At 50.0% G+C, this 27,886-nt stretch overlaps 1 protein-coding gene across 3 annotated transcripts in view; it reads right to left on the reverse strand.

Annotated features, from left to right (window-relative positions):
• The window catches only part of HRH2 (histamine receptor H2), a 38,949-nt gene extending 19,751 nt beyond the window's left edge, over positions 1-19,198 (reverse strand). For 2 of the 3 annotated variants that reach the window (XR_014781818.1, XM_084795430.1), the window contains exon 1: positions 1,230-2,737. Coding sequence is in view for 2 of the 3 variants with exons in the window: in XM_084795430.1 (XP_084651556.1) it covers positions 1,230-2,299 (1,070 nt within the window). In the remaining variant the exon portion in view is untranslated. Of the gene's footprint in view, positions 1-1,229; positions 2,753-18,989 lie in introns of those variants that run through there. The other variant, XM_084795431.1, reaches the window with a different exon arrangement.
• Positions 19,199-27,886: the final 8,688 nt, after the last annotated feature.

Consider the following 27,886-nt stretch of genomic DNA (forward strand, 5'->3'; position numbering starts at 1 on the left):
CAGGAATCTAAGGAGGCCTTCTGCCCTCACGGCTGCCTACCACAACGGCTTGCAGATTTGCGAATGAGCAAATGATGGAGTGGGTCCATTCCACTGACAGGCACTGTGGGGGTTAAGGCATGGCCCGTGGGGAGAGAGAGACAAGCCACATTAATTGAGCAACTCCTTTGTTAGGTGCTTTTCAAGCCCCTGTTTATGTCTCAAGTAGGAGCTGGTGCTGCACACAGTGAGCTCCCACAGCATCCCGCGGGACAGTGCCATGGGTCCCCCCAACAATCTGCAGTGACTCTTCCCCCCCCCCCGTGAGTTTATTTGAAATCTCGTTGTGGTTCTGTTTCTCTTCCTAGCCTGGCCACCTCTCAGAGGTAAAATCTTGCTGTCCCTGTCATTGTGCCCCCCCCTCTACCCCCACTCCCATCCCCAATTACAGCACTCTGCTTACCCAGTGTACTGCAGCCTTGTTTGTTTTCAGTAGCCTACAAGATTCTGCTTTTCTGTTTTCCCCACCCATAGATCACTGCAACTCCCTTCTTAGCCATCTACAGGTTTGCTCTGTTGGCCCACATCACAGAGGGGTCCTCATAGCTTCCTGTCCACGGCCCAGATCTGCTAACCACAGCCTCCTTCCCAAAGCCAAGATCTATGAAGGCTACTTGGCCCTAGCCCTGTGTCTCTGTCTTTCACACAAGGTTCACACTTTTGGCTGTGCTGATGCCTCACCTTCCGGCCTCTGCCATTTTTATTCCCTACTAACTTGAATGCTCCTCAAGGAAGAACTGATTTGCACATGGCTTTTGAGTGCTCCCCCAAGGGTATAACTGACTACTTGTAACCCCTAAGTGGCAGAGTTGGGTCTTATACTTAGGCCACCTCAATGGAAAGGTAATTTGGTTAGAAAGAAGGGCCTCTGGGCTTGAGAGTGAATAGCATTGGTCCAGATACCAGCTCAGTGTACTTTGATAAGATTTTGTTTTGTTTTGTTTTGTTTTTGGTTTTTGGTTTCTCTGTGTAGCCTTGGCTGTCCTGGACTTGCTTTGTAGACCAGGCTGGCCTCGAACTCACAGCAAAGATCTGTTACCTTTAATGTGGCCTTTTAAAAATGAAGGTAAATGTTCTACATAAGAGAGCCCCTGGGAGGACAAAAAATGATTTCTGTAAAATGCTCGTGGAATCGTCTGAGCACCGCCCACACAGAGGGTGGATGTCTCCCAGCCCACACAGACGGTTACCTGTCTGGGGTTCCCTGCGGGTGTGTGGTTTCTGTCCCACTCCACACCTGGAGCTTCAAGGGCTTCTCCTGCCACCTGCTTTCTCGGCTTTGGCTCCTGGACAGCAGAGAACTGCTCAACTTCAGGGATGTTTTGTGGGAGTCGTGTCTGGCAAGCTTGCAGCGGAAGAGCTGTTGGTATGCCTTGCGGAAGTCTCTGTTGAGGGCTGCATACAGGATGGGGTTCAGGGCTGAGTTAGCGTAGCCCAGCCACAGAACAATGCCTTCGACCACCTCATTGATGGCGTCGTCCCCTCTCAGCCCACGATAAACAAATGTAGTGAAGTAGGGAAACCAGCAGATGATGAAAGCTCCCATGACCGCAGCTAGTGTCACTGTGGCTTTGTGCTCTCGGATGGTGGCTGCCTTCCATGAGCTGATGTGATTGATCCTTTTGGCTTGATCCCTGGCAATCCTAAAGATTCTGTAGTAGGTGACACACATGATGAGAAGGGGAAGATAGAAGGTCACCAGCCCATCCACCAGCCCGTATACCTCGTTGACTTGCACTTTGCACTTGGAGGTGTCATTGCCCCCTTTGGTCTCATTTCTGCTGTTCCACCCCAGGTGAATGGACAGGAAAGATAGGGTGATGGAAATGACCCAAATGAAGACCAAAGAAATGGCAACACGAACTGGGGTGACCAGCACAGGGTACCGCAGTGGGTCCGTGACAGCGCAGTAGCGGTCCAGGCTGATCATGAAGAGGTTGAGGATGGAGGCTGTGCAGAGCATCACATCCAAGCTGGTGTAGATGTTGCAGAAGACCTGGCCAAAGCTCCACTTAAAAGACAGCTGGTAAATGGCAGAGAAGGGCAGCACCAGGAGGCCAAGTAGCAGGTCAGTGGCTGCCAAGGACACAATAAAGCAATTGGTCAAACTGCGGAGCCTACGGTTCAAACTGACAGCCAGGCAGACGACCACATTGCCAGCAACGGTGATGAGGATGAGGGTGGTGAGGATCACACTGATGGTGACTTTCAATACAGTAGAATCAAAGCAACAGGAGTGAATCGTGCCATTGGGCTCCATTCTGGGGCCCTGTAGCTTCTACACTCACCCCTTGGCCTTGGCTATTTCTCTTCCAGCTCCAACCACCGGGCTTCTGTGTCCCAACCAAGCCAAAGGAAAGCTGGGGAGGGTCTAGGGAATGGCCCAATGCTGTTCTAGGAATAGATCAAACTGTTCTTGTAAAGTGCAATACTTGAGTAAGAGTGAAGTAAGACAGGGCCTTAAAAGCTCACACCCCAGTCCTCAGCTGATCTTCCAAGCCAGACTCCTCCCAGGTCTGTAGTATGTATCTACCTTCTCGGTTCCTCATGGAGATTGAGGCACTGGTGGATGTATCTTGAGGTGGCTTTGGTTTTGTATACAAGGGATCATACACATAGGGTATCACGTCCTTCTCCATGGCTGGTGCCTGCTCCCATTGATGGCTTAAGGTTGAGGACTATTGGCTGGCCTCTCTGGGGGGGGTCACAGGAGCTGAAAATTCAAACATTGAGTGTTTATTAATTGCGAATTAGACCAACAGAATGGCCTGTTCAAAGGTCTTTCTAGACTTCCATCATCTGATGAGAAACCAAGAGGCATGGGGACTCTTCTAGGGATCCTTCCTTAGGAAAAACCAAGATAGTTAGGGCACATGATGAATGGCAAAGAGTACCAGGATGTAAGACTATATTATCCTGAGGGAAAAAGTGTATGGAAGAGTGGATCTAGGACAAGATTGCTTTCATTTGTTCCCTTCTGGTTGCTGGTGCCTGACCCTACTGGTAGGCATTTGTCATCTGTTGATTAAATGCTACATTTAATAAGTGGATAAAGAAATGCATTAAATTTACTCCTGCTAAGTGTAGAGAACACTGTAAACCAAGGGCTGACAATTTTTTTTTCGGAGAAAGAACCAGGCAGCCTATATATTCTTTTCTTTTCTTTTCAGCCTGGATGGGTGTCTGCTGAACTGACAACTCTGCCACTGTAGCATACAAGCAGCCACCTAGAACCACGTGCAAAAGAATGCGTGTGGGCTGTGCTCCAGCCCTCCAGCCAAGCTTTGTAATGGGCATGGAACTGTAAATTTCATATTGCTTATCTCTGCCACTAAATCATCTTGATTCCTCCCCCCCCCACCCCCGCCAATACCACACCCAGCGATTTCGAAGCATTCTCATCTCCCGTATAAAAAGCAGGCAGAGGGCTAGGCTTAGTTTGCATTTTGTTACCTGCTGTGTCTGTGATCTGTCAACTGCACCCTTGTTCAGTGTCCAGCAGCCATGTCTAAGTCTTACTGGTTTGCTTTTAGCAGTGTACATATTTCTACTTCCAAGACAGCTGGGTACACAGCTCACTCAGTTCTCATGGCTGTATAAGCAGCCAGTGATGTTGCTGGAAGTGCTTTCTTTCTCTACCATTCTATCACCTTCTCAGTCATTCCAGCAACTCTCCCTCCCTCCAGTCCCCCCCACCCCGTTTATTTTTATCCCTCCCTCCCTCCCCACTTCTTTTCCTCTTATGAATACCACTCAGTCACTAGCTGTACATACAATACCTGGACCAGATCACCTCCACGAGTCCCTTCCAGTGGTGACAACCTACGTTTCTAGTTGGTGAGGAACGAGGTCAGTCCTTATTTCATGGCTAGCCCCTTTTCCTCCAGCCCCTCCCAGCAGGCTCTCCTGAGGACTGAGACTGTGCAAATCTAAATGACAGAGGAACCCTCTCAGAAGCAAGCGGCTTGCCCAGGGACATCAATCCTGCCTCTCTTGTGCTCTTGCCTGGAGCAGCTCTGCAATCTGAATACAGATGCACCTCTGATTATAATGACCGTGCTGAAGCAGGGACCAGGGTTCCTGGCACCCTCTGCCGCTTATCCCTGTGAGCTGAGCCCTTCGGCATTATTTCTGGAGGAGTTCCTCATTACACGAAGAGTCGGAGCAGCTCGGGTCTTACCACCACACTTAATTAACTTTGGAGGGGTAGCAATAAGGACAGACTTTTTTTTTCTGAGACCCCTATTTCTGATAATAATTTTCTCCACATTTCCTTGACAGCTGGCTGTAGGCATTTTGACATCAGGCTGGTACTCAAGTTAATGTTTGGGAGAGTCTTCAGATCTGGATGAAACAGCGCTCAGTATAATTAGGAAACTCTCTCCTCCTTCCCTCCAACAATTATTTCTCTGGGTGTGCTGGAGACCTCTGGGTGCCAGGGATGTACAGGTGACACACTATGATTTTTTTTTTCTCTGCAAATCTTCCCAGGACCCACTTCATGGTCTTTCTGTTTGGCACCAGGCTTCCCAGAGTTTTCCGAGAGCATTCTGAAGGCAGGGGGAGTCTGTGCAGTGCTAATTCCATCCCTGCTCATGCCCGTGAGAAGACTCATCACCCTAAAGGACCAGATCACCTACTTGTGGGCAAAGTTCCAGCAGGTCCTTTCACCCATAAGAACCCTCATTGTCATCACAGTGGCTAAGGAAAAAGGCACTCCACCGGCAAGATGACCTGGGGCTTAGAGGGTCATGGCTGAATTGGTGTCAGCTTTCCCAAGCATGCTCTCTGTTCTCTTAGGGCTGTCAGGAAATACCAACATGGAAGTCTACCTTGAGCTGGGACTTAGGACTCAGCTTCATGCAGAAGTCCCAGGCAAGGGCCAGGGACACGAATGAAAATGGCACAGCAGGTCCCAATTCTCCAGAACACAGCGCAGGCAAGGGATGGGCAGTAAGGGGGCCAAGAACAGTAACCAGACTCAGAAGAGCCAGCCCTGAGGTGAAGGCAGCTCTGAGTGTGTGTGTGTGTGTGTGTGTGTGAGCATGCGTGCACATGTATTCAAGAGAGCATATATCTGAGACTAAGTGCATGTGAGTGTATATGAAGCGTGAATGTGTATGTGTGAAAGTGTGTGTGTATCAGAGTGATAGTGTGTATGTGAGAGTTTGTATGTGTGAGAAAGTGTACGTATGTGATTGAGAGTGTGAGTATGCATGTGTGCGTTGAGTATATATGTGAATTGCTGTGTGAGTCTATGTATGAGGGTATTAGTAAGTATATAAATGTGTGTGTATACATGTGCTTATGTGTGTGTGTTTTATATATGCATGTAGAACACACGCTTTGTGAAAGGCAGCATTTTCTTGAGTCTAGAAACACCCATTATCATTATCATCAATCATCATCATGATAATTATTTACTCATTTGTTTTCAGATGAGATTCTCCCTTTGTGGTCCAGGAAGTCTCTGAATTGATGGCTCAAGCATCCTCCAGCTCCAGCAGCTTAGGGGCTGGGATTACTGCTAGTGAGAGTCACGTTAGCCACCTGCAGTCTACTAACCCAGCAGTTGTGCTGGGGTTTCCCTAACACCCCATGCGTTAGCGGAGTCTAGAAAGAACACACAAGTGCATGCAAGTGAGGGCATCATCAAGACTAGCCCAGAGCACATGGACTGATGTGAGGAAGCCTCCAAGTCACAGAGAAGGGTACCCATGCCTCTGGGGGAGGGAATGGGGAACCACATTATGGGTGGAAGACTTTTGAGGACTTTCCCAGATTTCTCATCTTGCATGTCATCCCCTCAAAACCCAGTAGCCACATGATTTGTCATGTGGAAAAGGGAAGGGGCTGGGCAATGCCGGGTAGAAGGCACAGTGTGCTGGAAAGGAAGTAAGTGACCAGGTCACATTAAGGGGGATGGAGGCAGAGTAGGAATGCGTTCTAGATTAGGAAGAGAGTGCTTTATAGGAAGCCCGCCACCTCTGTGGCTCTCTGGCTCTCCTTCCCTCCCTGAGGTTCAGGCAGATGGTCATGTCTGTGTTTACAGCACTTTCCCAGAGGCTCCCTTCTCTTAGAAATGACACTGCCTGCCTTGCTTGCGGTGCCCAGCACCTGCCAACCTTCCCAGCAGATTGTCAGGAGGAAACTGCAACTGCAAATGGGGCCTCAGACATTCAGACTTACTTCTGAAGGCAACAGGGTGCCACTGACAGTGAACAAGTTCAAACCCATTGGGGAACAGATAACAGACACAATACAACAGATATCCCTAAGCAGATGGTGGCAGTGGCCCTGGGGCCCCCAGGAGTTAGTTTAGCAGATAGTGTCTGCTTCATGATTGTCCTGGGGCAGGGCACTGTTTAATCTTTGCACAGTTTTGTCATGTGAGGGGCTTTTTACTTTCCCCACTTTACGAAGGCAGGAATCAAAGCTTAAAACTCTTGTGGTGCTTGCCCAGAGTCTCAAAACCAGGAAGGGGGAAAGCCAGGATTTGAGTCCAGATCTGTCTGCCTCCACAATCCTATTCTTAGCTGCTCTGCATTTAGCTTTTCAGCAGACAAAGGCCACTTGGCCTGACACCCTGTGTTTGCAGCTCAGGCTTCTTCCTCCCTGAGCATCACAGGCGGCTGGCAGTTGGAGCCTTTCAGTTTCACTGTGTATGATGAGGCTGCTTCCTCATGCACGGTGGGTGGAGACAGTTGGTCACAGCCTTCGTGGCAGGACATCAGCGAAGGCCCAGCTTCATAGAGGCTTTCACTCCACCCTTTGGTTTCTTCTGGTCACAGGGGCCTAAAGCCAGAGATGGCCTTTGCTTGTCCTCATGTCACCTTGCTTCAAGCATTGCTGCACCCCTGCTCTCCTCCCCTACCCCGCCACCCCCCCCCACACACACACAACAAGCTGAAAGGTGAGCATATCTGAATGTCACCGGGAATCTGGGGCAAAGTTCTGTAGCTGCTGCTTTGGCCCAGGCAGACAGGAGCTTTGCTGTCTCTTAGCTAGGTTCCCATCAGCCCAGAGGCAGGTGATGGATACAATGTGGTCTCTCTGGTATGATGGATGGATCATAGAGAGAGAAGATGACTGACAGTGACCATTCTCATGTGCCAATCACAGGCCAGGCCCATACAGGTGGGAACACGTCTGCACCAGGAATGAATGCTATTGCCATGTGACAGTTGGTGAAGTCAAGGCTCAGAGAGAGCAAGTCACTTGTCTGAAGTCACACAGCTGGTGAAGAGACTGGAAGGGCTTTGGACAAGGTCTAGGACAGAGGCAATGAGTATCTGTGGCTTTCCCATGTCATCCAGAATCTGAGCAGCTCAGCTGTCACATCTTCTCTTCAGTGACATCTGCTTTGCATCTGACAGCAGCGGCATGGCGGTGGCCAAGCCACACCTGGGGACAAGGTCCCTCAGTTTTTATTGTTGTTTGTCTGAGAAAGCGGTTGTTTCTGTTTCACCTTGAATTCTTGATTCTCCTGCCTCAGCCTCCTGCCTACACCTGCCACTCCCCTTTGGAGTGTGAGCTGTGTCAAGTGTAAGAATTAAGAGAACCTTTATTTTGCTCCCTGACAGGCAATAAGAGATCAACGACCGTTAGGTGCAGTGGCCAAACACATGTTGAAGGAGCAACGTCACAAGGCAATGCCCTGTTTCTCAGGCACTTGGGAATGCCAGGCCATATTCCAGCTCTTTTCGTCTGTGCTATTACATTTCATCTCCACTGAAGCTCTGTCCTACTGCACATATCTATTTTATAGATTAGGAAGTGAAGTGTTTGGTCAAAGTGTGCCATGATCACTGGTTGGCATGCCCTTTGTGGGAAAGGCCTGGTGAAAGAGTATATCCCCAGGGCCCAGAGGGGGTGGAGCCAAGGCAAGCTTCTGTCTTGGCTTTCAAGGAAGCAAAGCTGAGGGCTCCCTGCTTTGGCAGAGAAGCCCAAATCCCCACCACCTTAGGGACAAAAGGCTCAGAGCAGGAGCTGGGGTGAGGAGAGCGACCTACTACACATCTGGCTCAAGTTTCATGCTCTTGGTGTCTTTGGCAGAGAAATGAGGAATCAGGATTAGAACATCTTGAATTTTTCCCAACTACATATGCATGAAAAGAAGGAAGGAAGGAAGGAAGGAAGGAAGGAAGCCAAGCAAGTAAGTAAGCAATTGTGTGTCTTCCAAATAACGAAATAAGAGAGATCTGAGTAGAATCCAAACACAGTCATCCCCTAGCATTCATGAGGTGTATTTTTAACAACCCCAAGAGACAGCCATCTTGGGTGTCCTTATATACATCCACAGATGGAGAGCTTTCTTATAAACCTTTTTCCAACCAGTCATTTAGAGACATGTCCAAGGCCTTGCATACTTTCTATCGGAAGCCATATTCCCTGGGAAGGGGAAGGCGCATTGCAATTTATGTACATACCATAGAAGGGACGGCTAATGCTATGCTTGTGGTTGTCTGGTGACAAGCTACCATTTGAAGTTTGTGTTTTTCTCTCTTGTAGGTTTGATCTGGAGCTTGGTGAGCATGTATATGATGTTTATATATATATATTTTTTAAGATCCACAAAAGGCTCCAAGTCGTCCTTTACAGGAAGGTCTACAGAGCTCTGGTATCTTGTAGGTCTTCCCATCTCTGTGCCAAACTACCTTCAGGTCTGCCAAATGGCTGCATCACTCTTGCCTCCACCATCACCTTCATCATCTCAGTCACTGCTGCCACGATAAACCATGATAAACGTTACCACCACCACCTCTGCCACCATGTGCCCAGGGACCAGGTCTCTCTTTCTGCCATGCTCTCTGCCCCAAGCTCACTCCTTGAAGGCTTTGTCCTTCCAGCAGGGTACAGATTAGCTGTACAGGAGAAAGCCTTGAAGTTGGCTGGGTCACTTTATAGGTATCAGAGGCAAACAGCTAAGCCTTGCCAAGAACATTCACACTGCTGCTTACCTTAGGCGATCCTCTGCGCTTTGCCATCCCTTCCCCCAGCCTCCCCACACCCATTACCTCAACTAGAGGCCTGTAAGAGAACTGTGTACTATGGGCAAGGAGAGCCAGCGTCACCCTGTTTTGCCACACGACACAGAGAAATCAGGTGCCTTGGTGGAGGCCACACAGCTGGTTATGGGCTGTCAAGAGGCAGGCCTCTTGTAATTCAGTTCCTTATATTGCATCGCATGCTCCTCACAACACACTTCCCAAGCCTCAGTCACACTCCTCCACCCCCTCATGATTTTTTGCCAAATTTACAAAGTATCGTGTCTCTTGTTTTTTTTTTTAATCTGATATTTCCCCCTTGAATTGGTTGAATGTTTTGTAAAAGGAGTTGTAGGTTCTACTTCAAGGAGTTGTCTGATCATTATATGTATGGATAGGATCGCTTCCCACAAGTAGGTCACCCTAGCAATAAAAGCAAAGCGCAGCCTTTGTTGGTGAAGCCTCCGAGGCCAGTCCAAAGGGCGACTGGTCCGCCTTCAAAAGGCGGTGGAGCGGGGGATGGTAGCACTTGGCAAGTGTTGTCTCCATGTTCAGAGGAAGGTTTACAAGAAGCCCAGGGTGTCTAGGAAGGTGCTAGAAGGACAAAGACTTCAAGGAATGAGTTTGGGGCAAAGAGCATGGCAGAAGGGGAAACCGGTCCCTGGGCGTATGGTGGCGGAGGTGATGGTGGTAATGACTTTCGTGGCAGGGATGGCTGAGATGATGGAAGTGATGCTGGGGTGAGAGTGATGAGTGATGTACGTATGTATCACATACATGTTGTATGTATGTCATGGGCACCCAAATCTATCTCGGGTGAGCTCCCGAGGGCTGCCTGCTCCGCACCGGAGGAATCATCTCACCCTCCCCAGGGCGCCAACACCATGTAGTGAGGAGGTAAAAGCCTGACCCTTGTCAGACACTGGCTTAGCCACTGTGTGGCTGGGAAAGCGGCTGGCCTCTCGGAGGCTGGGTTCCCATGTGTAAGGTGGTATGTCACAACACGCTGCTGAGAAGAAGGAAGTGGAAGTCAGGGCCGTGGCCGAGTAAGGAACACGGAGGCTCCTCCACAGATGGCATGCCTCATGGTGGCTGTCTGGTTCTCTCTTACAGAAGCTTAGTTGAAGTCCCACCTTGTCTCAGAGTGAAGGCAGCCAAGGTCACCAGATGGAGCGAGTCTAAAACAGTCTGTGGGCTGGGAACGGGGCCAGGGCAGGCAGGATGGGCCCGGGTTTCGGTTAGAAGGTAGAGACTGGTTGGGAAGGGGAGCACTGATAGGAAGGGAAGCCCAGGCTTGAAGGGTTAACATTGGTACCCAGTTCATTTGATGATAGCCCCCTAAAGGTAGCAATAATAGGGAGGGGTGAGGCCAAGTGGGAGGGGGCAGATCATTACAGAGCTAGACCCTATCTTAGGGGCAGGGTATTGTCAGTCGCGTAATACATGAGGAGAAGGTGCCTGAGACACCGGGCCAGGTTCGAGTTATAAGATTTAACTCTGCTAAGGAAACCAAACCCACACAGGGCTCATAAGCCTGATCAGCCCTTGGCGCTTTTCTGATGATTCCAAGTTCTCATAGGCTTCTGGCCACGGCAGCTTTCAGTCCTGTGAGATCAGAAGCATGTAACTTGCGAAGCCAGCCTGGATTGGATTTTTGTAGTGTTGATGTGGCTAGACTTTGGCCAGTGGCATTCTGGGATGGACTTCCATTGTGAACAGTGTAGACTCTCAGAGGGCCCCTTTGTGCTCAGAGAAGACATGAGGTGAGGGGGAAAGGGATGGCAGAGGTAAGGGTAGGCCTTCTGGGATCTGTAACTCATCCAGTGCTGGACTGTGGACTGGAAACAACCCAGTGATCACACAGTGTGCAGGAATCTCTGTCCAGTGTTCCATATGATGGCCAGGCTGCCTCTCCTTGATTACCTCCAAAGACAGGGCCGTTGTCCCCTTTCAGTAACATGTATTTCCAGTTTACTAATTTTTGTGTGCAAAAGGTAAGCCAGTGGCTGCATGTATTTTAGTCTACTGAAGGGTGTTATTGGGATTAACAAGTCTTTATAAGTTTTTAAATGCTCACTTTGATCAACAGGAGATATGGTGGAAAAAATCAGATTTCTAGTTAGAGTTGGTTTCTGACTTGCTGTGGCTTGACTTAGTAATATTTTTTACTTTACAAGTAGCAAAACCACATGCTTCTAGAATAGAACAAGAAATCCCATGAGGCGGGCCACACTTGACAAAACAGGCCTTGTGAGAGGTTGATGTCTGCCCAGCTAGAGGATGACATAAGTGTCCTGAGCATGTGTACAGGAGACTGGGCTCTCCTGGGATGTCCTTTAGGCTGGAAGTACTAATTGCATTTTCAGTATCTTCTGTGTCCTGGCTATGACGTAAGCTCTGCCATCAGAGAGCTGGTGCTTATGGGAAACAGTCCCAGGCCACCTCCCCACTGGGCAGCTTTGGATGTGTCCTTATGCTAGAGGTCACTTGTAGCAGATCTACCAGGAAGGGATGTCAGCTTCCTGGTCTTTAAGAGACTGGAATTTGCCATTTTGAGTTGCAGTTCCAGGCATTTGTGAAAATTAGGCTACTTAGGAAGTTCCACTCATCCTGAATCATCTAGGTTCTGCAGCGCGGGCCAAGAGCAGAGTAGTTTGATTCCCTCTGGTGGAGTGCTAGTGTTTTTTGGAAATGCTAAAAGGGTCCTGTCAGGGATGCATACATAGGTCTTGTTTGAACACAGTCATGGCCCTGAAGCACGGGATTCAATCAGGAGAACTTGAAGTCAATCAATAATCTAGATTAATTATTATATTAATAACAACGAATTCCTTCTGTGATTCTATTGGTTGTAGCAATGGAAAGGTAACATGTGCTCATCCAACAGAAATGAAGCCTGAATTCATTCGCAGGAGATTGTTCTGATCACAACAGTGCCGAGGATGGAGCCCAAGCCCTCAGGTACACTTGACTCTCCACACTGGTCCCTGACGCCACAGATTTATTTTTAAATACTCAAATGAACAAGCGAGGTGCATGGCTTGGATGTCATGAGGATGAAGGACACTGGTGAAGGAAGCACTGCAGCCTGAGAAGGGATGGCAGGGCTGTCTCTGTCTCTGTGCTACTGTGAGTCTTTCCAGGATGTGTAATAAGAACGCAGACATGGTGCAGCCTCCCCAGAGACATCTACACAGACAGCCCTGGGGGAGGGGCCTCACATCATCTCCTCTGTTCCCTCAGTTCCTCTGTGATATAGAGAGTTCTGCCCATGGCCTTGTTGCCTTCTTCCTAGCCCAGCCTGGACACATTGCATCTGGGGCCTGAGGCTGAGATGAGTATGAGGTAAAGAATAAGAAGAAGGCTGCTGCCCATGCCAGTGTAAGGCCAGGGCAGCAACGTTAAGCTGTACGTGTGCAAGCATTTACATATATAATATAAATGCAAGGAATGTATAAGTAAAATGCGGTGAATGCTTTTGTTTGTAGTGTTTTCTCCTTTGTGATCATCCGCTGTCTGATGTATTAATGAGAAAGTCGAGAAATAATAAATAGACAAATAAATAATTCAAGCTTTTAGTTGCCTGCCAATTCCGGTATAATGGTGTACACCTATAATCCCGGTATTTGGTGGCCTCCAGCAGGAGAACTACAAGTTGGAGGCCACATTGGATTAGATAGCCTGTTTCAAAAACAACAGAAACATGATGCACTGTTCTGAGTTGCACGATGAAACCTCGTTAGTCCTGCTCAGGAGCAACTCTAATCCTTTTGTCTCTAGAGTCCACATAGGCTGCGCATGGGCTGTGTACCTCAACACCCACTGTGTGTGCTGGGGGATGACAGTGTGATGTCCGTAGTGGTGGCCACTATACAGCTATGGTCACTCTGGGCCCAGAGCCACCTCATTACATGTTTCCAAGGGAAGCTAGAAAGCTGATGCGAATTCAGATCTTTTGGCTTTAAGACAAGATGTCTTAATTTCCAGTGAATTCCCTTTAAAAAATGTTGGCTCCCACAGGCCTTGATTGCAGGACATTGAGAAATCAAGCTGGAATTAGGCTAGGAGCTCTCTCCCTGCTGTGTTAGCCTCCAGTGATGGAAGGTGCTGCGCGCAGGCCACAAGGGGAGAATTGTCATCAACAGCCTTTCCGCTGTGGACCCTGAGCACAACAATATAACCTGCCAGGAACGATGAGCTCACTGGTTCACTAGTGGCAAGACTGTTGTGAGGGAAATCAATGGACTTGATTAGATTAGATGCTTACTCCGTGGGAGACCATTCAGTTCTATTACCACAAACCCACCGAAAGCCTCTGACTGGTGAAGGCATAGGCCCTACTGAAGAAGAAGCTGCTTTAACTTACTAAGTGGGCATGATGTGGTCATCAAGATGCTCCTAAACGGCTGTGTTCATGCCCACAGACTAGCGCTACTGTCAGCTTCCGTTGAAGAAGTTTCTTTTCGTAGTTGCTGACAGTGACTGAAGAGACAAGAGTCAAAATTCTGAGAATGAATGAGTGATAAATGTCCAGCCGTAAAAGAGACATTTATACCAACCCAAGGCTCAGGGTAGACCTTGGAAGAAAAGGAAGAAAGAATGCGAGAGCCCAAGGAACTGGGCGTGAGGGGTCTGAGGGGCGTGAGGGGTGTGAGGGGTGTGAGGGGTGTGAGGGGTGTGAGGGGTGTGAGGGATGTGAGGGGCGTGAGGGGCGTGAGGGGCGTGAGGGGCGTGAGGGGCGTGAGGGGCGTGAGGGGTCTGAGGGGCGTGAGGGGCGTGAGGGGCGTGAGGGGCGTGAGGGGTCTGAGGGGCGTGAGGGGCGTGAGGGGCGTGAGGGGCCTGAGGGGCGTGAGGGGCGTGAGGGGCGTGAGGGGCGTGAGGGGCGTGAGGGGCGTGAGGGGCGTGAGGGGTGTGAGGGGTGTGAGGGGCGTGAGGGGCGTGAGGGGTGTGGGGCATTGAGCCCGGCATGCGCAATCATCGCGCTTTTGCACTCACAGCAGATGCACTTAGGTGTACAAGACTGAAGGAGCTCATAGGTCCCCACCTCCCCCCGAACCTACACAGGTAACGTTACTTGATAGGGAGGAACAGTTTCTCTAGGTATAGCACACGTTACCCATGCTTCTATAAACAGGCCTAGGGAAACTCACTGAGACGTGTGCATGCGTCTCAACACACACACACACACACACACACACACACACACACACACACACACACACGCCCACACACACGCCCACAACTCTGAAAGCAGAAGAAGGTCTAATTGGAGAGAGGAAGGGAATTAGTGAGTGGGAAAGGGACAAGACAGAGGGTGGTGGGTGTGTGACTGTAACTGAAATACAGTATGCACATGCATGGGAAAAGTCATAACGACACCATTGTTATGCATAATTAATATCTGATAGTAAAACATAAGACTCATCCAAACAAACATTTTGTGGGCTGTGTGAGAGGCCTCTGGATGTGTGATCTCTGTGTGTCCTCCTGTGTCTTGTAGATTCCGGAAGGCTCCCTGGCTGACACCTCCCTTTCCTAAAGGCCTTTTCAGAGGTCACTGTTGCTTGAGAGTTTTGCTTTGGCTTGCCATCAAATCCATTGGCAGTAGTTTGGGGGAGACTGTATCCTCCCCTGCTGGAGTCTCAGGGTGACTTATGCTCCCCACTAGGCATGTGTGGGGAGCTGAGGTGAGAGACACCTGACTCCAGCCCTGGGTTTTCTCCTGGGTAATGAGTGTTTTTGCTTCCGGAAGCAACCCATAGTCGTTGTGCAGCTGGGAGTCCTGCTCTCAGTTGTAATGTGGCCTCAGTTTCCCTCCCACCTTCCCACCACACTGTCTGTTCTTCGGGTTTCCGGAGGGCTGCAATCATCCTTTGTTCTCTGCATTTGTCTGTTTCTTTTCCATCCATATCCCTGGGTCTGAACCTCCCTCTCTATCCTCCATCTCCAGCTAGCTGGACTTTTGTGTTCAGATGCCACCTCCCACCGGCCTGGCGCCTCCCCTGTGGCAGCAAAGACCCCAGGAGGCTGGCATTAGCTGTTCCTGTAGCTCCCACTTAGCCTCTATGCTGACTTAACCTCCCAAGCAGCTTCTGAATCCACTCCCTTCCCTGGCCGTGGTGTTCTGGCCCACATCCCTGTCAGGGTACAAGTGGAGGACCAGGGCATCCTCAGTGGGCATGAGGTCTGTGGCCTGCTCCAGCCCACCTCCTCTCTGTTGCCTGGAGGAATGACATTTTGGAAAATGCACACTTGGTTACGACCCCCCCTCCCAGCCCACCCCTGTAGACATCAGATGAATCTAGCTGTTCTAAGCGCCCCCGAGAATGTCTGGAAGTTCTGCAGCCCTGCACCCTCTGGACTTTTTCCTGTCTCCACCTGGAGTACCAAACCGCTCTTTGTGCTCCCATCACCTCCAAGGCAGTTTTGGGAATCTTTTGAGGGGTGGGGTGTGATTTCCTCTGGATGGGGAGAGCTTGACTCTCCAAATGTGCATGCTGCACGTGGCTGAAGGGGTGCGCTGTCCCTTGTCGGCAGCATTGCTGTCTTTCCCCCCTACACAGACATCCTTGGACACTTGCACATTCACTCATCTCTGTCTTCCGTGAGCTGCTCTGGTTGGTCACATGGCGGCCTTGGAGAGTGTTCCCTGAACACCACAGTGAGTGAGTGGATAGATCTGATGCTTAGAGCGGGGTTGGATGTTTGGAGGCTATTCTCTCAGGAGAAGTGGGTAATTTTAGAATTGACAGTGACCACAGCATTCATTTTTTTTTCTGGATCTAAAAGTATTTATGGTCATCCCCTGCTGTTTTCCGAGGCTGGAAACCAGGCCAAAGCTCCCTTATACTCCAGGAGAATGTTCCCATTAGGCTGGTAGCAAATGGCTATTCTGCTTGCTCCCAACCCATGACCAACAAGGGCCTAGCCAGGCTTCTCTCACGGTGGCTAGACCCCAGCATAGAGCCTATCACCCTGTGGTCACTCCGGGGTCATTTTATAGCCTGTGTGGGCCAGGGCATGGCTTCTCACAGGCCCGTGGGATGGCTACTTAGGGGTTGGAGAGCACACAGAGGGTGGCAGATACTGTTAGCATTAGTAAACTGTGGTTTCTTTTTCTCCTACAGCGTTGCCAAGTCTCCATTCAGTGTACATGTGTGGTTCTGTAACAAGAACACATACTAGCTTTGTGCAGGGAGGGAGTTGACAAGAAAAGCCAGGAGGAGTAGGCTTCCTAGACTCCGTCTTTAGGGGTCTCTGGGAAGGTGCATATCCGTAAGTAAGCACAGAAGAGCCACGCATGCCAGTCTAAGGACCCAGCCTCCTTTTTGAGTAGGAGATCGCCACTCTCAGATCTGTATTAGTCAACTCCCAGTGACAAAAAGGGTATATGAAACCTGAGCAGGTGGGGGCTGGGGAGAAATTAGGAAACAAGATGGTGACAAATTCAATCCGGCAAATGCTGCTTCTGAAGACACAGCCTACCAAGGACCTGTCAACCCCAGAGGTGGCATGCCTCTTCACAGAACCACACCAGAAACACCTCTTTCATTTGCTCCCTCCCTTCCTTCAGCAAGACCACAGACCTGGAAGGCACAGAGGTCTGATTACCAAAGTATGTGCTCCTTGCATGAAATCAGGAAAGCCCAAGGAACAACCCCACCCCCAATCCTGCCCCAGTGATGCTGGACAAACATTGTTAACCTTCTTTTGATCTCTCCCCTCCTTTTTAAGAATAAGCTCTTGTCACAAATCTGGGGCCACACCATATCTGCAAGGGATAAAGGTGTTCCCATCCATACAAAACTCTGTTTTAGTAAAGTCGGCCCCTGTTGTTGGACATTTAGACCCTCCTTTTTGTTGTTTGTTTGTTTGTTTTGTTTTGATGACTATCTTGGGGATTGAAACAATCTTTGTTCTCATTTCATGTGGATGTACTCTTGTTTTAAAACATTTCTTGGCAAGGAAACTTTTTGGCCTGCCAAGACCCTTACTTACCCTCCCCACTTCCACCCCCGCCCCATTATCTTTCTTTCTCAAGGATGAGTTAAATCCTTCAAATTGCTGTTTAATCCTGTTTGTACTTCTTTGGGGCGTTGGTGGAATGGGACCACAGCTGGGCTTGTTTTCCCCATGGACATGACAGCTGGGAGGGCCTTCGGATATTCTGTCGATAGTGTCTCTAAAAGTAGTGTTTGCCAGATTGAATCTGTCACCAGATTTTGGTCTTCCGTCTTGTCCCACCCCCACTCCCCCCAACTCTGATGCATCCATCATCTCGTTGTAGATGGATAATACAGATGTGAGCCAGTGGGGGGATTGTGCAAATTAGCCATTAGTCCAGGATGGAAGGAATGTGCCTGCTTCAGAACCCAGGGGAACCATGGAGGCTGAGACAAAATGGGGGGGGGGTAGCGGGTCAGCCTGGTATCAGCTTTCTGTGGGTCTCTGAGCAATGAATGACCTGCCTTCCGTCCTGACCCTTAGAGGCAATGCTTGGTAAGGGGACTCTACTCTCAGTGACAACCACCAGTCACCTCCAGTAAGTGTGTGGCTACCCTTCTCACTCCACATGGGACGAGGAAGGAAACATAACTGACCGGGAGAGGACAGGCTGGATGCCAGGCCCTGTGCCATGCGTCTCATGAGCGTACATATGGCCAGAGCCAGCATGCTACAAGCAGTGTCACCCTGCAGTCAGGAAGCCGAGAGGCCAAATTCCGCAGCAGGGACTCCTGGAAACCACCTGCTGCTGCGAAGAACCTCGGTCTCTCCATCTGAAATTGGGGCCTAAGGATACTGGCTTCCTGAAGTACTATGATGACTTTAGCCTGAGCTATACACCTAATGTGCCAAGTGCCAGGGCTGCCTAGAAATAATTTCCTCTTATTGTTCCCAGCTCTCCTCATATCCTCCTCAGAGACTCGTAGTCCCGGATAACCTTCTAGGGAAGCAAACACGTTCGTAGAAATTCATAACTCTTTCTAATTAAGAAAGATGAGGCTTGACCGAGACTCATCTGAGAGACGCTTCCTAGACAAGCTATCTTGCCATGTGCTGAGGTGAGGGGTGGGGCTCCTGGGACTTGCACTACTTTCTTTCCTGTCCCTGGGCCCTGCTTCATGATTCCACGTATGACCTCCTGACAAACAGTGCCAAGGCTCTGCAGGCACCAAAGTTAGTGTGTGACAGTGACTACCGGAGGTGCCTCAGCTCACGAAGCTTTACTACTCCTCGAGGGTCAGAGGGGGAAACTGAGGCTTCCAGGCTCAAGGTCACTGTGTGTTGCTCAAGAAGCCAAGGCCAGAGTCCAGGCCACTTCCCCACTTCCTCGATCAGAGAAGAACAGCAACCAGGTGTCCCAAGTGTCTGCGACATCTACCAGAACAGCAATGAGAGTCCCTCCTAGCTCGGTCTAGCATAGGGAACTCCTCGCTCCCCAGCATGGGGCAGCAACTCAGGAGGATGTTCTTGAGAAACTGGACAACCTCCTTTCACTCGGCCTCAGACTCTCCATTGGGAGCTTAATGAGTCTCTCCAAGCTCCCACAGATACATCAGGCGAGCAATGTCACCGCCACCGCCGAGACAGAGGGGACAAAGCAAACCTTTAGGCGCAGGTAGATTTTTAATCCACCCTGGAGGGCACGGGGGGGGGGCGTGTGACACCCCTCACATCCTCCGGATGAGGATGCAAACCTAACGCATAACGCCTTCGGCGTGGGTATGACCGTTGAGGGAGGAAACCGAGGTAGAGGCATCAGACCAAGGTCAGGTGCTTCCACTGTGCAGCGCAGTCTGCGGTCGAACTGGGGACGGGGGTCACAATGCACCCTGAGGATTCTGGAGTAGGCAGGCAAGGCGGCCAAGCCACAGCCTGGTCTCCGTGCCACCCCACCCCTATCCCCATTCCGAGGCGACGTCTCCCGGGAGGCGGCGGCAGCGGCCGGCCACCTTATCTTACCTGGTGCTGCTGCTGTGCACCGCCGGCTGCACCGAGTCGCTTAGGTCCGCGCGCGCTTGCACCGGCTGGGGCAAGGATGGAGCTGGTGGCGTGCGCCTAGCACCCACTTCCTCGTCCCCGCCCCCAGCTTGCTCCTCCTCATTCTGAAAGCCTCTCCTTCCCTCAGCGTTTTCTCCCAAATTCATTCCCCTCTCTCCCCCTTTCTCCTCCCTTCTCTCTTTCCCTCCCTCCCTTTCTCTCCTTTCTCCTTCTCTTGCTCTCTCTTCCTCCCACTCCCTCCTCCCTTCCGTCCTCGTCCCTTTCTTTCTCTGGGCACTTTCTCCCTTCCCCCTTTCCTTTTCCTTCCTTTCACCTGTCACCTCCCCCGACCTCCCACCCCCACACAATGGCTTCCTTCTGCCCTAAACCTGAAGCTCCCTGGCCTGAGACCCTGCCTACCTATTTGTACATAAAATGGTGTGAGAAAGATGCCTAGTTATGGCCCACTCTAGCTTGAGAACACTAGGCCAGAACTGAGATGGACCCTTTACCTGAGTTCCCACGACCTGAACCACTCTAGGCTTGCTAAGTGTGAGAGAAAAACCAGTTTAGGGAGAAAATCCTGCAAGATCCTGGGATCTGGAAAGGCAGAGATCTGAGAACTGAGAATGGCTGTCAGCCCTGGGGTTCTGGTGGAAAGAACAGGCAGTGGGTGGGGCTCTGGGGTAGGACAAATAAAGGTTGTCCAGACTGAAAGTCCTGTCTCCTGGATGTGGAGTCAATGCGGCCTCAGGTGGAGTGCCACCAGGCAGGAGGATGTGTCCTGCCAAACTCCTGCAGTAAACTCCCTCCACGTAGCAGACAGCCCCCTCCCCCAGTACCCTGAGGCAGCTCATCTGACCACCTGCCTCCCTATGCTAGGCTGCTGCCCCAGTGCCTGGTACAGCACTGAAGCCATCCTGCCTGTCCACATCCCCTCTGCTGAGGTCCTTATGGTAAGCACTGGGCAAGTGTCTTCCCACGCAAGCCCATTTCCTCTTCAGTGACCCTAAGGATCCCGCTCGCCTTAGGGAGGCTTGGGTAACAAAGGATAAAGCCTTGGCTAAGGCAGTGAAGAGGATGCAGGGTAAACTTTGTGTACGCTCTACTCAGTAGGGATGCATTTGCCAAGTCCCTTTGTAGCAAACCAGTCTGTCTCCAAGGTAGCATTCTGTGCTCTCCTCTTGCCCGTTCACAAAGCGGCCCAGGTCATCTCTAAAAAGCGCACTTTGGATCAAACATTTCTGCTCCTGGGCTTCTAGCTCCTCCCCCGACACCCCCCCCCCCCCCCCCGTACTCTGCTGTACTCATACTCAAATGCAGGCTCTTCCTGTCCTGTCCACACACCCAACCCCCCATCTCCCCCCCCCTTCCCGCACCCTCCCCCCTCCCCCCCCGTACTCTGCTGTACTCATACTCAAATGCAGGCTCTTCCTGTCCTGTCCACACACCCAACCCCCCATCTCCCCTCCCCCTTCCCGCCTCATGGTCTGTAGACATGCCTCTCTATGATGAGTGAGGTCTCAGTGCCTCTCTCAGCAAGACCGTGATGCTCTGTAACTTGTAAGGCTACTAATGTATTGGTGGAAATGGCTTTGGTGAGAACTTGCCCAGTGTCTCCTCCATCTGCTGTAGGATGCCCATTAGGGGAATGTTCTGGAAGAGGCTGTTCCATTACCTGAGTCCCCAGAGGACAAGCACTATTAACGACAGTTCTGCTTGTTGACAGCCTTTACAATTTCTGAGGTCATCTGACTGCCTTTAAAAAAAAAGGTATTCTTCATTTTTATGTGTACCTGCATGTACCTGTTTGCATTGTGAGTGTGCCTGGTGTCCATGAAGACCAGAAGAGGGTATTGGATAGCCTGGAACTGGCTAGGGGATAGTGGTTCACAGAGGCTTGTGAACCACTGTGTGGGTGGTAGGAATCAAACCTGGGCCTTTCAGGGAGAGCAGGTCTTAACTGCTGAGCCAATTCTTTAGACACCCAGGCCATCGGATCTTGTCGGATGGTCACGGTCCCTTCAGTACCTTACTGAGACACAGGCACAGTCAGGCTGGTTCTTGCACTTGGTGGCTAGGCTGGATGGATGTTTCAAGATGACCATGGCTGTTTGGCCCAGGCGCCTGTGCAAAGGGAGGTGGCATGTACACCCTGCTCTAGGAATCCAGATCAAGGAGCTTTGCAGTTTGAGTGCTCCCTCCACAACCCCTGTGTGCCCCAGCCATCACGCTCTGCAGATGCCCGAGATGACAGAGTGATGCTCACCTGGCCTGAGTTGTCAGGTGGTCGGGAAGATGCATGGGTATGCTCAGGCAAGAGGGGCATGTCTACCCTCAGGAGAAAGCGGCTCCTTGTTTTAGGCAACTGGGCTGGCCTGGCCTGGCCTGGGCTTTGCCTCACAGGAGGATCAACTAGACAGGCGGCAGCAGGGGAATATTTCCTGTCTCTGAGGCCCTTTTGGTGCTTGTGAAAGCGGCATCATAGGCATGTCTGCTACAGAGAGCTTGGGGGAGGCTTCAACTAAGAGAAGAAAGGGAAGAGAAAATCAGGTATGGTGTGCAGACCTGTAATCCCAGGACTCAGGAGTTCAAGGTTGTCCTTGGCTCTGTAGTAAATTCAAGGCCACCCTGAATGACACCCTGTCTCAAAAAAAAAAAAAAAGTAAAATAAAATAAAAAGAGAATATTAAGTTTACTTATTTACTCAACAAATGCACACTGAAGCCTGTTGGGCACAAATTCCATACCAGGATACAGCAATGTACAAAATAGAAAAGGGTCTACTATACCACACGGAGACAGCAACACCAGGTAGTTCCACTAAAAGGAATTAAAGCAGGTAATAGAACTCTGAATATCTGGGTCAACTGGGTTTAGTGCCCCTGATGTGTGTGGCATTAAACCTGAGCTGGGCCCAGTAAGAGAGAGTAGACCAGTATCAAGTGCCTGGAGGTAGGTTCTAGTGTGGCCTTGAGTGGCTGAGGGATGGGAGCTGGTGGGAGGTGGGGTTAATAAGTTGGGTGAGTGGAGTCCGGTTACAATGCCGCAGAGTCACTGGAAGGTGATGGATTGGTCAAACTGCCAGCACTGGGAAGTTTGCTGCAACCCTCAATCTGGCACCGAACTGCAACTTTTTCCACCTCTGATGATCCGGTCCGCACCTCCATGCCAACGGGGAGACCTTTGGAAGCCGCTAAGCCCTATCAGTATAGGCATCCTCGCTAACTAGACACATGTCCCCATTTTACTGGGTTTGTGGGAGCTGCCAGACTCAGGCCCCCTTGCTCTGAGTGTGTAAACAGCATCTTCTTCTGGCAAAGGGCGCCTGGAAAAAAAAAAACCACCTCCCATTCTAAAGAAACCCAAACCACTGTTGACAAAAATAGAAAGGAAAAACAAGGTTTTTTCTCCCCCTTTGGAATGAGTAATCTCTGCTGAATCTGATTGCTAGAAATTGAGGGGGTGGGGGAGGAAGGGAAGAAGGGAGGAAAAAGCCCAAACACGGCAATTAAAATTTTGAATGACAAGGTATGGTGATAGCATTTAATAGAGTAGCCTGTGGAAAACTCCACAGAGAACCTGCTGGGCTCATCACTGCTTCTTTCCATGGCGGCTTGGGGTTTGTGCAGGGCTCCTAAGAGTGTGGTTGGAAGTAAGGGTCTTAAGATGTGGTAAGAGTCTCTGCTCTGGACATCCTGGAGGAGTGCAGCCAGCTCCTAACCCTGCAAAGCTGTTGTGGGGCCCAGACCTGGCCTTTCCCCAGCATCTTAAAGTCTGAACAGCCCTCAGTTCCGGTTCATGAGACAGGAAGGAGTGCTGTGTGTAAAGTATTTGGCATTTTCTGCATATTGTGCTGGGTTCTTTACACACAGCATTTTAACTTATTCTCTTCAGAGCCGTGAAAGGTGTTATTATTCCCCCCAGGCCTACAAATGGAGGCTACAAAGGCAATAGCATCTTCCTACTTCTCATTTCTGTGACTAGGGACTCATCCAAACACAACCCTACTTCTAGGCCATGTGCTGCCCTAGCCTGCTGTCTCTCTTGGGAATTAGACTGCTCTGTGAGCATGGAGAGGATTTTTAAGAGCAGGTCTGCTCATGGACTGGGTAGGTGGGAGGGACATTCCAAGGAGCAGCTCAGAGAAGTTGCTACGGTTCCAGTGCTGTTTGTCCTCCAAGCTTGGTCCCCACTGTGGTGGGAACTTTAACAGCCTCAGGCCAGTCGGGAATGGCCCTCTGAAGGGATTCTCGGGTCTCCATCTCACCTTGCGTCCTGTTGGTAACGCCATCTCTGTCTCTGGCTTATGCCCGTGCCTCATCTGCCTTGGGGTCTTCCTTGAACCCAGGAACATGAAGAACTGTGAACCAAGGCTTTTGTCTTTAATGGCCTGTGGTGTGGACCCTGAGCGCAAATCCTGGCATGCAATCATGTATGTGGTGTGTGTGTGTGTGAGAGAGAGAGAGAGAGAGAGAGAGAGAGAGAGAGAGAGAGAGACAGACAGACAGACAGAGAGAGGGAGGGAGGGAGAGAGAGAGAAATACACATACAGAGAGAGAAGGGGGAGGGAGGGAGATATATATATATATATATATACACATAGTCATATAGGGAGGGGGGAGAGATACAAAGACATATAGGGGAGGGGAGAGATATATAGACATACAGGGAGGGAGGGGGAGGGAGGGACATAGCAGGCACAGTGGGATTGCTGAGGGAGGCTGAGGAGGCACGTTGGTCTAACACCATAAGAGTGCTTGAACATTATGCTAGGAGCCTGCGCTGAGTCCTGGTGGCAAAGAGAAGACACCTTTGAGAGATGGCGAATGGGAGAAGGAAGAGACAAAGAAAGGGTCTTCTGAGCTCAAGGAACAAAAATGCCCCCAGTGGTTCAAGAATGTGGGGTAACTCATGAGAAGTAAGGCTATCATGGGGGCCAGAGACTCGTGGATCTTGGGGGCAACCTCTGCACCTCACTTCTGCATCTCCCAGCAGTGCTCTTTTCCCCCTTCAAAAACCACATTGCTCCAGTTCCTGGTCCTCCAGAATTTTCACTTTTATGACATCTCTGCTTGGGTTTCAAAGCCACAGAGCTTTAATGCTAGTCTCTCAACTATTCAAATCCAGGACCCAACCTTCTGAGGAAAGAGGCTCTTGACACCTCAAGACCAAGGGAAGGAAGTGGTGCTGCTGACTGCAGACAGCCTGCCAGGAAGGCACCTGCGATGTGATGGTCACATGACTCCAAGGGTGCCACAGAGAGGGTGTGGCCAGCTCAGGTTCAAAATAAGGAACTGGCAGACTGTGCAGGTTGGCCACAGGGCCAAGGTGTTTGTGCAAACATTTCTTTGGATGTTTCTGTGAGGGCTTTGTGGGGGGTGAGAGCTGCAGTAAGTTGTTGGACTTTGAGGAAAGCATGCTGCCATTCCTAGTGTGGGTGTGTCTAGCTAATCAGTTGAAAACCTGAGTGAGATGAGAAGGGCCCATCTCTACACAAGAAGGAGTCCTACTGGGCAAAGATGGAGTTGAGGCACAGCATGAACCTACCTGGGGTCTCAGCCCATGACCTTAGAGTTCAGCATTGCCAGCCTTCGTAATTTGTGGGGACTGACTCCTCCAAGCAAGCCTCCAGGGGCTGAAGAGATGGCTCAGTGGTTGTTAGGAGCACCTCCTGATCTTCCAGAGCACCTGAGTTTGTTTCCTAGGTTGCTCACAACTCTTTGTAACTCCAGTCCCGTCCCAAGGGATCTGACGTCCTCTTCTGGCCATTGTGGGCACACCTATACATATGGTATACACCCCCACAGACACAGACACAAGCACATAAATAAAAGTTAAATGACAATAATGATGATGAGAAATCTGTTTTTGACTACTACTACTGCTGCTGCTGCTGCTACTACTACTACACACACATACACACACACACACACACACACACACACACACACACACACACACACTTAGTGTAAGGTAGAGGAGTGGCAACTGCCACAGGCTGTCCAGACCTGTAGACTCATTTGTAATAGCTCAGAATAAGGCCAGATGTGGGAATTATCCTGGCCTCTGGGAACCTGACTGGATTATTGATAAGTCCAGTGAGGCAAAGCTCTCTGGGATACAGTCAGGAGACGAGGATTGTGTCTGGTCTGCGTGCTGAGAGCAATGGCATCTGCCACACTAACCTCCAGCCCCTCTTTGCTTTGTCCTCTATTCTCCTAAATTCCTGGGAAATCTGATATTAGTTTTCCCAGCCTACACTGTGGCTAGGTACTGTCGTGTGACCCGCTCTGTTGGTGAGATAAAGGGCTAGGAATCTTCTTCTCAGAATAGGAAAACCAGACAGAAGGAACACCTCCCTCCTTCCCCTGGGCTGTCCATCCCAGTCCCCTGTGATGTCATCATTGAGACAGCAGCATTGTGACTAGAGGGAAAGGACCTAAGAACTGAGGAGAAATGGACACAGAACCCAGAAAACAAGCATGTCTTAATTTGGGGTTTATTGCTGTGAAGAAACACCATGACCTCGGGGTAGCTCTTATAAAAGATAACACTCAATTGGGGCTGGCTTACAGTTTCAGAGGGTTAGTCCGTTATCATCATGGGTGCGGAGGCTGCATGGCAACGTGCAGGCAGACATGGTGCTGGGGAAGGGGCTGAGAGCTCTACACTTTGATCCACAGGCAGCAGAAGGAGACTGTGTGCCACACTGGGAGGAGCTACAGCATAGGAGACCTCAAAGCCCGCCCCACAGTGACACACTTCCTCCAACAAGGCCATATCTCCTAATAGTGGCCCTCCCTATCGGCCTCAAACACATGAGCCTCTGAGGGGGGGGGGGCGGGGAATACCTATTCAGACCACCACAGGAAGTCTGTCCTCCTGTGAGAAATAACCATGTGTCATCATGTGGCTGTGCGGTCACCTGCCGAACACCTCTGTTAGTCAGCAACCAGAGCAAGAAAGCAAGTACAAATGATGACAGGAAGTGGGGGGTGGGTCTGTGTGATGGCAATGGTGTGGTTAAGGGTCCTTCATAGCAGAAGTGGGGACAGACTGCCACGAGAGACAGCAGTCCTGCCTGCCCCACCCAGCTGCACAGGTCTAGTGCACAGTGGAGATGGAGAGCTGGCCAAAGCAGGGACTCGACAGTGGTTCAGCAGCCACTCACACTTGGGGAGAGGACTTCCTGTTGGGACAGGAGCTCCTTATTCAGCCATGGTCCTGTAAGTACCATCAGTAAACCCAGTGCTTCACCAAGCTGGGCTAGAACGTGGATTCTTTTTATTTAGTTACCTACTGGTCTGTTGCCCAATCTGAGATCTCTCTTTTACATATTCCAAGGAAAAGTCAGCCCCTTTGGGAGTTGCTACTTTGCAACTTTTTGCTTGTGGACTAATAAAATGACTCCTGGGTAAGTCACTGTGAATCCCCTTACAACTGAACGCATCCCAGCTCCAGAAAACACGTGACTATGTAGAAAGCATGGCCCTCACTCAAGTCAACCATTCTTCCAAGGTCTGGTGACTCAGTTTTCCTGTTACGATTTGCTTTTATTACATCCTCTATCCGATCTCCTACCAGGTTTAAACATTGCCTTTCTTGAAAGTCAAGGTCAGAGTTGCAGGCTAGACTGCATGCTCCTCCTCTGAGCTCCCTTAGCTGTGGACATTTGGTTTTAAGGCACATGTCACATGGTTTCGTTAGGGTAGCTTACCCACATGTATGTTCTGAGCGGTCAGGCAGGAAGGAGGAGGGCAGGATTCAGGCCTATTTGTCCCTCCCAGTGCACTTCCATTGTGTGTCAGGGCCCAGGTCTAAGACATGGCTTCCCCTAACTTGAAGGAAGGCTTGCAAAGTGATGATTCGCCTTGCCAGGCTCTGTAGTACAATATAGGGAAGACACCAGGGGTGGAAATGTTCTTTTTGACACAAAAGTTGGAATATTTTGAGTTATGTGATTAAAAAGTTTTTTTTTAAACGAGTGTGTGTGTGTGTGTGTGTGTGTGTGTGTGTGTGTGTACATAGCTAGAGGTCAAAGGACAACATTCAAGAGTCAATCTCTCCTACCATGTGGATATCAGGGGTTGAATTCGGGTCATCAGGCTTAGTGATAATGCCTTTGTCTTTTGATTGAGCTATCTTGCCAGTCCTGACTTCTTAGATTAAATAAAAATATCCACTTATTCAATTGTATGTCTGTGTGAGTGTGCCCAAATGTCTGTGTGAATGTATGCACATGTGTCTGTGTGGGTGTGCACATGTATCTGTGTGAGTGTATGTATATGTGTCTGTGTGAGTGTATGTACATGTGTCTGTGTGAGTGTGCACACGTGTCCATGCGCAGATGTGTATGCCTGTACCTGCGTTCAGGGGCCTAGAGAGGGTGTCAGATGTCCTATTTTGTCATCACTCTAGTAGATTTTATGTGACAAGTTCCATAGACTGAGGCATTAACTTTAAAGGAAGGAGGTCTTTTGGAACTGGTTGTAGAACTCTTGGTTGGAGAAAAAAATATTGAGTTGTAATTTTCATGGCAATTAATTTATTTTATTTTATTTTTCTTATCTATGAGATGCTTTTGATAGCCTAGGCTGAGATTTTTATCGAGAAATTGGTTAAGAGACCATCCCTTGAGATAGAGTCACTAGTCATGACTTTATCTCTGTGAGAAACAGTGCTGGACCCGGGCTTCCATCTTCTCAGGCTGGGAGTCAGCAAGGCCCGGCAATCTCATCTTTGGTCTCCTCAGAGCTGGGCTCACAGAAGTGCATGGCATGACTGTCTTCATACATGTGTGCTAGGGTCTGGACTAGTCTACATGGCTGTCCAGCAAATCTTTTAACCACTAAGCTATCTCTCCAGCCCCAAACCTT

Source organism: Acomys minous (genome assembly GCF_964271855.1).
Source record: "Acomys minous genome assembly, chromosome: 9".
NCBI lineage: Eukaryota > Metazoa > Chordata > Mammalia > Rodentia > Muridae > Acomys > Acomys minous.